At 39.8% G+C, this 11,093-nt stretch overlaps 1 protein-coding gene across 1 annotated transcript; it reads right to left on the bottom strand.

The window, feature by feature from the left end:
* Positions 1-601: 601 nt before the first annotated feature.
* Positions 602-2,005, bottom strand: LOC149153030 (uncharacterized). The gene is made up of 4 exons (XM_089445066.1): positions 1,826-2,005; positions 1,581-1,705; positions 1,264-1,468; positions 602-1,178 (listed from the first exon to the last, which is right to left on the bottom strand). The coding sequence occupies exons 1-4, from the start codon at positions 1,920-1,922 to the stop codon at positions 1,015-1,017; spliced, it is 591 nt and encodes a 196-aa protein (XP_089301192.1). The 5' UTR covers positions 1,923-2,005; the 3' UTR covers positions 602-1,014.
* Between the last annotated feature and the right edge of the window lie 9,088 nt (positions 2,006-11,093).

Here is an 11,093-nt window from a genome sequence, read left to right as displayed (position 1 = left end):
AATAAAGAAGCCTTAGAACTTGTAAGCTTATGTAGCATCCTTATTCATTGTGTTGTAAGTCTTATCTTCTAACCATGTCAAGAAATTTCCATTGCTCCCATTAATTAAATTGATGTACAACATCGTTGGTTGAAGCAATGAAGTATTTTTATGTATTCTTCAAATTATTTGATCAAATTATTTAATCTTTTTGTAAGAAACTTTTAGATCTTGCAATATAATTGATAAATGTAATGTTAATTATTACAGTTTAATACTCATCCAAATTTCTAGTCAAAGAAATCCCCCAAAAAATAAATCATAAAAATACTCCCTTCACTAAAATATTTCTATTTAAATTTAATAAATATACTACAAATAGTTACAGATTTGTTTGTTTAGAAAATTATAATTTGCATATCCCACATATGCTCATATTTTAAAAACCCCATTTTCTCGATAGCTTAATCTGCTATACATCATAAGCCATAGATTATTACAAATTTCATTAACAATCCTAAATTTACTTTGCAAAAATTCATTGTATAAAAAATCAACTAACATTAGGACTAACATTCATTTACGGGTAACAGCATGTCATCTCCTGGAAGAGTCTCTGAAAAATAGATTGACCACAAAAAATTAACAATGCTATTGGGAATATGCTACGCCTCCCTGTTGGAAGAAATTAACAATTCTATTGGGAATATGCTACGCCTCCCTGTTTTGATCCTTGAACAATATCCCACACAAAACTTTGAATTGGCGTACTAATACAAAACCGAATCGAACAGCCAAATATTCGATTTTTTCGGTCAATTTGACCGAATTACAGAACTTCGAATTGGCGTTGGCGTTGGCGTATTAATCCAAGAATCGAATCGAACCGCCGAATATTCTTTTTATTTTCGGTCAATTCGATGGACTTTGGTAACCGTGTTTAATTCTATTTTTCCCCTTACTTTATAATAACAGCTTCTTTGGTGTTTGGAATTAATTTACAAATAATCCCAATGATATTTTACGGGAGTGCAATTACAGCAACTTACGACTCAGTTTTGTGGTTGCCCTTTGATCCAGGGATCCAAACGATTTGGAATGGATGCCTGACTTTGATTTTGACAAACTTGACTGCGTTTTCTTGATCAGATTGCGAGATTTGCTTTCCTCAAATTGGCACATACTCGATAGAGATATTCCTGCCAAAACCATGCCTCAAATCCGTTAGGGAAATACTTAAAATGAATTGTTGAGATCAGAAGAAAGGGAATCTGAGGGACCCACCTTCTCCTGCAGCGAGATTGACATATAGATTGACGATGTTGGGGCAATTGCTGCGGCACTTGGAAGAACAAAACTTGGTACTAAATTGCGGTTCGTGTAGAGAATCGGTGGAGAAGCCCACAGCCATCCGTTCCAGGCCGCACGCACTTATGCACTCCTCGCTTTCGATCCATCCCACCAGTTTCTCCACCATCACAACCGATGACTAACGACGTATAACCAATTAGTGTTAGTCTTTCTCAACATTATGATCCACATTAATGACGTATCTATTAACAATGCTAGTTGTGTGATATCACGTTAATATTAAAAGATACCTGGCATTGATATTGCAAGGTGCCGTCATTCATTACATCCTTCTCGAGCACACATCTATTACCAGACGATGAGACAGAGAAGGCGCAGAGTTCCACAGGAAGCTCCTCGCACTTGACAATGGCGCCTGAACACATACAGCACATCACCCCAACATATTAACTACTTTGTGATTAATCCAATGACTATTTCAAACAGCGAGTAACGGATCAAGAACAAGACATAAGTAGATGAAATTAGAACGCACTCTGTGCTCCATGCACGGTAGCCGCCATTAATAAGATGAGGAGGGCAATTATACAGGAGGATGAGCGTGCAGCATGAATGGGGTTGGTCGCGGCCATCTCTACTCAGAAACAATACACTGGTTCTGAACTTTGTTGAGAGAAACCAACCCAATCAGCTGAGCTCTTTAACGTCAGCGAGGTTGTAGGTGTGGTTGAGAAGGAGAATGAAGTTGCGTATTTATTATACCATGAGGCCATTGCACACCCCTATGCCCCCACAAGGAAGGACCGAAGGTGTGTTCAAAGTTGGCAACGAGGAAAGAGTATTTATGACGTATGGAACATCGATGCCCTTTTCTTCCACAAATCACGGCTAATTTTATTAAATTGGGTGTGGTTCTTATGGCTGCGACAGGCTCAATGACTTTATGAGCCTACAAGTTTGGAGTTCCATGACTTTCTTGCATGACACGTTCCCATTTTTCATCCACGAGTCCCTCGACTTCCATGACTTTCTTGCATGACACGTTCCCATTTCTCATCCACGAGTCCCCTTCTTTACTCTTAAAGTCAAACTGGGTGAAATATATTCTTCACGATCCTCTTTCTACTAAGTCAAAGTTGGTAATAATATATTTCGCATGTACTATGGTACTATGGTCAAACTGGAAGAAGGCAAACCATCCTTTGATTGCAAGTACGGTAATATAAATATGGTTCATATATAAATTTTAAAATGTGAGTCACTACCAACATTCAGAGGGATCAAATCTCTTGAGGTGCAATTTTTTTTTTGAGTGTAAAACTTGAGAAAAGGTTTGCACTTTGATCGCTCTCGGTGCTTGATAGATCCTGAGTTAAGACGGATCTACGCTGATTTCAAGTGCGGTCATACAAAATTTGTTGAAAATATAATTATTTTGACCATTTTAAATATGTTAAATATGTCTAATATTAATTTGGTCAGTGTAACTTTAACTTTGCTTAGTTACCTTATTTTTTTGAGATGAGATAGAGTGTTAGTAAATGAAAAATGATGAAATAAAAAATTCAAGTGCAAAGTGACAATGCAACAATGTTGAATGATAGAGAATGTGAATAATAAGAATATAATGATTTACAAACAATCTTCATTGCAATCAATCTGAAACTATTTTCTTCTACTATTCTTATTGTCACATCTATTAGTTATTTTTTATTACCTTGTTTGAATGCAAAGTGATTAGCAATGTTGAATGATGGAAAATGGGAATAATAAAAATGTAGCATAGTACAAATAGTTTACAGTTTTAAAAGGAAGACGTTTTGGGTAAGTGAACATTTTTATGTAGGATGAAAATTCAAGTATTGTATTTATGGTTGAATTGCTATACCAAAGAAGTCAATTCATGTCAATTTACACCATGAATAATGTTTATGTACACACACTAAGAGAGAGTATGTATGTTTTGGGGGTGAGATAGAGATATAGATGAAAGGGGAGGGAGGGCAAGAAGATAGAGGCAAGTCAATTCACACCATGAATAATGTTTATGTGCACACGTTGAGAGAAAGTTTGTTTGTTTTGGGGGTTAGATAGAGATATAAATGGAGGAGGGGGGAGAGGGAAGAAGAGAGAGGCAAATATAGGGAGGGAGGAAGAGATATAGATATGGAGAGAGAGAGAGGAAGTGGAAAAGGGAGGGGGAGAGAAACAAAGATAGATATGGAGAGAGATTGTGTATGTTTGGGGGTGAGATAGAGAGATAAAGAATGAGAGACAATGGGAGATAGAGATATATATGGAGGGTCAAAGATGTGCTTACACTGAAATCAATACACAGTATTAATCTAATTACTTTGAAATTAATGTGCATCATACATCTAATTGCAATAAAATTAGAAATCAACATCTATATTGAAACCAATACATCTAGTGCAAACAATCAAATAAGATTAGAAATCAACATCTATACTAAAATCAATGCATCTAGTGTAAACAATCAAATAGGATTAGAAATCAACATCTACACTAAATTAAATGCATCGAGTGCAAGCAATCAAATAGAAAAAAAAATTAATATTTACACTGAAACCAATGCATTGAGTGCAAGCAATCAAATAGGAGTAGAAATCAACATCTACACTAAAATCAATGCATCTATTATAAGGTATTAAATATGATTAGAAATTAACATCTACACTAAAATCAATGCACCTAGTGCAAACGATAAAATACAATTAGAAATCAATATCTACATTGAAACCAATGCATCTAGTGCAAGCAATCAAATAGGAGTATAAATCAACATCTACACTGAAATCAATGCAAATTCTATGTCTATCTCCCTCCCTCTCTCCTTCTCTCTCTCCCCCTCTCTCTCTACCCTATCTCTCTCTCCCCACCTCTCCCTCCCTTTCTCTATCTTTCTCTTCTTCCCTCTCCCCTTGCCATCTATATCTATACCTCCCTCCATCTCTCTGTATTTGTCTCTCTATCTCAACCCCCTAAACACATCTCTCTCTCTCTCTCACCCCCTCCATCTATATATCTATCTCCCTCTGTCTCTGCTTCTTTATCTCTCTATATCAGCCCGCATACACTCTCTCTTTCCATATATATATATATATATATATTATCTCTCCCTCTCCCTCTCCCTCTCCTATATCTCTTCCCCTCCCCTCTCTCTCTCTCTCTCTTCTCTCTCTATATGTAACACCTCGAAACAATTAAGCATAATAAAAGAAAAAATTACTTAACCTCCCTAATTCATCTAACCTACGTGTCACCTTAACCCACTCCAAGCGATGTGAAATGACTCCAACTTGGCACGGTTAAAGGTTTTGAATGTCACACAGGTTTCTTGCACGACAACCTGAATTAGGCCATGTACATGCATGCCACCTGCCCACACCTTGGTAGAGGTGATGGCTCCTCTACTCGGTGATTAATGCGATGGTAAGTGTTGGTACGCAACATCCAAACTTGATAGAGATATTTACCCTGAAATGAATTGCTATTATTGTTATAGACATTTTTGTGCCCTACAACTCCAAGCATGAAATGTCCATAAACCAAGGGCTCCTAAGTCCCTAAAAGTGTTGTTCTAACCCCTAAAGGAACAAGGTCAACAGATTATAGCTTCTCCCAGAAGTTCTCCACCAGAAACTGCTCAGAATAAGTCAAAACAGGACCATTTCAGCTGCTCCACTGGCTAGGTGCGTTGCATTGCACCTAAATACACTGTGAGGGTGCGTTGCATTTCAAAAGTCCCTTTTGTGGGGTGCGATGGGCGAGAAATGACAAATGGCAGTGTCATTCCGTGAGGTGGAGAGACAATGGAAGCTTCCAGAATCTTCTCCTGTGACACTTGCCTCACTGAATTCGACCAAGGATGAGTAAGAGGCCTTCAGTCTCCAAGTGGAAGCAAGAACTGACAGAGAGAAGACACTAATCAAATCACAAGCTGACTCATCCTCCTTACAGATATCTATATATGGATCCCTCATCCCAGAGATCCAGAGGCAGGAATTTTGCATATTGTAAGGAATTGCTGTTGGTTTTTTGAGACAAACATCAGAGTATTGGGTGATCTATGCTTTGTTTGAGGTGAAGAGGGGCTTCTTCGCTGGGAGGTTGATGCTGGGTCAGGAACCACCGGTTGTAACTCCTCCTGGATCTTTTCTTGTTTATCAATAAAAACTATTTGAGTTTTTCCTCCATGCTTTTGTATCATTGATGCTTGTTACATTTGTATGGTTAACTTAAATCTGATCCTAAGTTGATTATGAATATAGATCCATGTCTTTGTATAGTGTTCTTCTTCTGTGATCTTACAGGTACTTTGTGAAGCTGGGCAAGTAAGGGAGCAGGTAGCTAGAGACTATCAAAGAAGAGAGGGATTGGATCAAAGGATTAGCGCAAGACACAGGTTGGTTCTTTCTATTCCTTTCTATCTATAGTTCATAAAGGAAATACAAAAGTAGTTTTTCTCTGTTTGTTTCTAAGGCAGCTGTCACACCTTAGTGGGATAGAGCAGTTCTAAATAGACACTTTTCCCTGTAACAAAATGGCGACTCCGCTGGGGAACTAATTAGTTTGTTTGTTTATCATTCTTTGTTTGTTTGTTTCATAAACTTATAAGTGGAATTCGAACTGCATTTGCCATAACAAATGCAAAGTAGACATCTGTTGCTTCAATCCATTCACTGGATCTGTTTATGATTTGAACAACTGATTCACAAACTATTTGATTACCCTTGTGATAGCTCTTAGATCCTCCTTAGATCTACCCCTGATTGTTGAATTACTGATTGCTTTTACTCGGCCAAAAACCAAAGACTGAACTGCAAACTGTGACCCAGAACCCGGACAGATTCTCGTTTCTGCCCCAGCGCAGGTACTGTTAAGAGATCCTGAATTTCAACGCACTTCCCGAAAGGGCAACCTGCGCTGCATTTCAGATTCTCTGTGTTATAGGTGCGCTGATCAGACTAGCCCTGTGCAGCTGTGGTTCTTGTCCTTCATTCTTTCCAGTTCTATCTCTGAATTTTGCTGCCTGTGATCAGTATATGTCTGTTTGAAACCCCTTTTCCTTGCTGTTATTCCGCCTCCTTTGTACAAAATAACTGTAGATGTTTTTGTGTGTTTGTTGAGTCATTTATAGTTCTCCTTAGCAGAAGTAGCGTAATCGTACTGTCGTCCTTTGATTTGAATCTATCGTAAGTGTCGATTTCAATCGTTGGAAAGAGTTTGATTGATGTTGATGGTTGATTATCCTGTTAATATTGCTTTTGGTCTGGATTTGTGATTTTCTAGTGTCAAAAACGAGTATTCATTTCAAAATCGTAAGGTGTCATAATCGTCTCTATCTTTTGATTTCGAAAAGAAGCTTGTTTGTGTTGGTCGCTTGAAAACAAATTCAGATTTGTGCATCAACTTTCTTTTTAGCATCCATATACTAAGAAAGTCGAAAACAAATACATGCATGTGCATTTTCATATAGACAGTTTATTTGGCTTGATTTAGGAAAGTGCATTTACAGTGTGCTCTTTGCTCTTTGTGAAACGATTGTGTCTTTCTTTTCCCCTAGTAGCTAGGATTTTCATTGCACAAAAGAGATAAAAGTTTGTTTATCATCTTTAGATTGCATTTTAGGAATTATATCTACATCTCGTGGTGAACCCAAAAGGCAAACTTCATAAGCAAGATCAACTTAAAATAAATTCAATGAATCTAACAACGCTTTGGAACTTAATGCACAACATTTAGAGGTCTAGGCTAGAGACGTATTCCGGCGTCGTAAAACCTAGTAACTATTGTTCTCACTGATGGTTGGGTGATTCCTCCACTTTGAGACGATAAGTGCCAGTACGGACTTGTGCTCCCACGTACCGTCGAGTATATTTTGGGAGACCGCTATAGGCTTAAATCTTTTATCCTTAGGAAGCCGTGTCTACCGCCCTATCGATCGCAATGCACTGAACACAACATTCGGGAAGATTGACTGTCGTACCGTAAAAAGTATTCTGCAGTTTTGCGATTGGTTTGGTACTCCCTCTACCTAGATCTCCAGAGCAGTCCCTTTCGTTCCCTTTCAGACTCCTTAACGGAAAAGGTCCATTTGAGCACTTGTCACTTCAGGCTCATTAAAAATCGAAGGCGACTAGAGTCATCCTTTGTTTTTTCTCGACTCTTAAAAACTGAAAAAACAAGTTGTGTCAAAGCGTCTAAAATTTATTTTAAACGGAATATTCATTACCCCTTTCCTACGTTGATCTTGGGTTGAGAAAATGGAGTCCACCAACCAAGGAATTCCCCTTGGAGGAAATCCTAGTCCCTTCTCCTCTTGGGGAGATGTTGGTGCACCCCATATGGCCACATTGTTACTTCCAGGACTGACAATTGGTTTGCCTGTATGGCTCTTCTCAACCTCTGTCGTTCAGAACACCACTTTTCCTGAACAATCGAATCAGCAATTAGATGAGTCCAGAGTTACCCACCAACCTTCTACTTCCTCTAATTCTTCCTCTCCTCCTTCCTCTTCGCTTGATGGGGCTACTAAAGACAAAAGTCAAGTACCTAAGGAGAAGAAGGAAAAGAAGAAGAAAGAGAAGAAGAAGAAGGAGCCAAAAGCGAATGGGGGAAAACGAGTGTCGTCTAACGAAAATCCACACACTGCACCGACCAGGCCTAAATCGCCATGTGTCATTTGCAAGGGAGACCACTATCATAGAGATTGTCTTTGCATCCCTTGGATCTTAAGGGACTGGTCTCCCCGTTTGCACAACCCGGTGTCGTCAACCTCTGATGATCATGTTGAAAACACACCGTCAACTAGTGAAAGTGAAGCCCCAGGACAAAAAGGAAAATATAGATTTCCTTGTAAACTGTGTGAAGGCGATCATGCCGTCCATCGTTGTCCCTTCTTCGACAAGGCTAAAAGAGTTTTGGACGATCATCCGGTTTCACTGTCACGACTTCCTCCTGGATATAAAAAACTCTTGCCGAGTCCGTCACCAATTGAAAATCCGGCTGGCCCGCTCAGGTGGTCGGCTGAAGCACCTATCATTGAAGATGAACCATCTGGATCCATACCAGACGAAAGTCAAAAGGTTGAGGTGGCAGTTGACCCAGTCTTGCCTTCAGAGGTTTCATCTTTAGATGATACAGTCACTGAAGAGAACAAGGATGACACCGTCCAAATTCTCTTCATAAACACAGACTCCGACGAACATGGGGGAAATTTACCCATTCCTTTACCGCAGGAAGGAAGTTCTTCAGAGTCGTACCAGGCTGTCTATTCGATCCCACCTCCAAGCAACCTAGTTGTCTCCTTTGACTGGAATCAACTAGGCAGAACCCGTTTACCAGCCAGTATACCATTCCGTATTATTGTCCAAATATATAGAATGGTTATGGCTGGTACCATCATAGATGAGGGGGCTTCTGTGAGTATCCTTTCCTCAACTGCTTGGAAAGCGCTTGGTTCGCCATCGCTTTTGCCTGAGATGAGAAATCTGACAGGCTTTGATAAAGGAACCAGTCGACCGTTAGGGATCCTTCCCAATGTGCCCATAACATTGAGAGGGAAAACCATTCACATGAATGTAATGGTAGTTCAAGGACCCCTGGATTACAATCTACTCCTTGGACGGGACTATATTTATTACATGAGAGCCATTGTCTCATCACTCTTTAGAGTGATGTGTTTTCCGCACGAAGGAAGAGTGGTCAAGCTCGTGGACCAGCTTTCATTTCCCGGATCGCATAGCAAATAGTCATATACCATCCCTGAATGGTCTTTTCACGCAAGAAATGTCTCAATCTCCAGTCCGTCCACCCGATGAGTGCGAGTGATTCGGGGGGACATGACTGAAACCCAGGGGGCATGCACCCTGGTCTGCTTCGGCAGGAGAACTTCGAGTATAGGATAGGTTTCCGCGGGAGAATATGACTAGTCTGTACCCCCGTCCATGATTGGAAGAGGGGGTTATTCTAGAACAAGATTCTCTTGTCAAAGTTATGTGAGTTGGCGGGCATCGTCGCTCACCTTTGTTTGTTTCGATAGACATCGCCGAAGAAGTGTTTTGTTTGCACTGTGAATAGAGCAATCTTTGGGTAACCTGTAAGAGGTAGGCCTCTCTCGGTAAAACAAATGTTTTAATGGACTAAAGAAGGGGTAACCTTGAAACTCTGTTTTATACCTGGGGGCATGCAAACCTTTTGGAATGCAAGCGAAGAGCGACTATTTATTTTTTAAATTTATAGGACCTCTAACCCTTTAAACCCGTAGGATTGGTCGTCTCCTAACTTGCATAAAGAAAGGATGTGGGGCAAAACTCTAAAAGTTGTCGTTTTATATGAGACATTCTTATCATACGACTGGATTAATCGAGCAGTTTTAGCACATAGTTCAAGCTCGTTAAAAAATAAACATAAGACATGAGCAAATGTTTCCACCTGCATTTAAGCTCGTTAAAAAATGAACTATTCCCCGGTAAATAACCACCGTGAATGTAGTACTTCAGCCATTAAAGCCTTGGTCGTGTTTGCACCGTCACCTCCACTTTTTCATTGGCCGATCATTCACCTCCATTTGATTGTTTACCTGTTTTGAGGAACAGCTGCGAAGAGTGATTTCACTAGCCATCCTTGTGACACTGCCGTGATTGGAAAATTCCAAACCTTACCTGGAATCAACTGCTACCCGTTTTATCACTCGTTCCTCAAAAGACAAGTCTTCTTTAAGCTCTTTTCAACTGAATCGTAAAATATGAAAAGATTGCCAAGTCCTTGGCCTTCCAGCTCGTTAAAGGGACAGGAAGTGTTATCCCTCATCTAGATTTTAATCTTTTTGGACCTGAGGGATTATTACACAAAAAGATCGAGCGCTTGTTTTGTTCGGCTCGTTAAAACTATCGAAAATTCATCCCTTCTGTATTGTTTTATACTTTTTCGGACTTAAGGGATTAGATGACGAAAAAGGAATTTTCGAGTTACCTTTACGTTCCTTTTCAGACTCTCTAAAATTGAAAAGGACCGAGTTATCTTTGTCATTAAACTCGTTAAAAAGATTAATAGCGACAAACTTGTCTTTAGACGAGAACGAGTTTCACTATCGCTAGGCTCGTTAAAACATAGCGATGGGTTTGTCTGAAGGGCAAATTATAGAACAAGCATATGTTATCCTCCTCAAGCTTGACAAAAATAAAGAGGTACTGGTCAGTAATGACTGGGGAAAAATTGGGAAGAAAACTCAAAGAAAACTTTGTTGGTAGCAAGTCGCTCTTGAACATGACACTTCCACTTCGTGTCCGAGTTGGGTTGGGTTGTTTCATTCACCGGTCACATCGCCATGGTCACGCCATACCATCCACATTTGGGGTTAATGCTACCAATCCATCACATCAGTGTCACCGATATGTTCAAGAGAAGTCATCCAGAGAAGTCACTTGTGTCTCACCCACTACCATACATTATACTCCATTCTTTCATGACCGCCACCCTGGACATTATATCATCAGATCGTTTTCACCTCCATCAAAATCATTTGCTCCGTTCCGTGTCATTGATGTGGGATTCATTAAGGCCCTCCTGTGACGGATCACTTCTTGTCGACATCAGCTCATTATCCAAGAAGTTGATCTAGGAACACCCCATTTAGTACTTTGAATCTTGCATGCCTTAATGGAAAGTTTCTCACTTCCGGCGACAGGTTTACATCAATGACCTTCGACTGAAAGATTTTGCGTGATGTTCGACGCCAAGTCCTTTATTCACACCACGTGAATTGTACTGCAGTACCT

This window comes from Pinus tabuliformis, chromosome 9 (assembly GCF_031772625.1).
Source record: "Pinus tabuliformis cultivar Carrire ecotype Pingquan chromosome 9, CPIR1, whole genome shotgun sequence".
In the NCBI taxonomy this organism is placed as follows: Eukaryota; Viridiplantae; Streptophyta; class Pinopsida; order Pinales; family Pinaceae; genus Pinus; species Pinus tabuliformis.
Note: the sequence above shows the minus strand (reverse complement) of the source record. Positions and strands in the feature narration are given on the sequence as shown.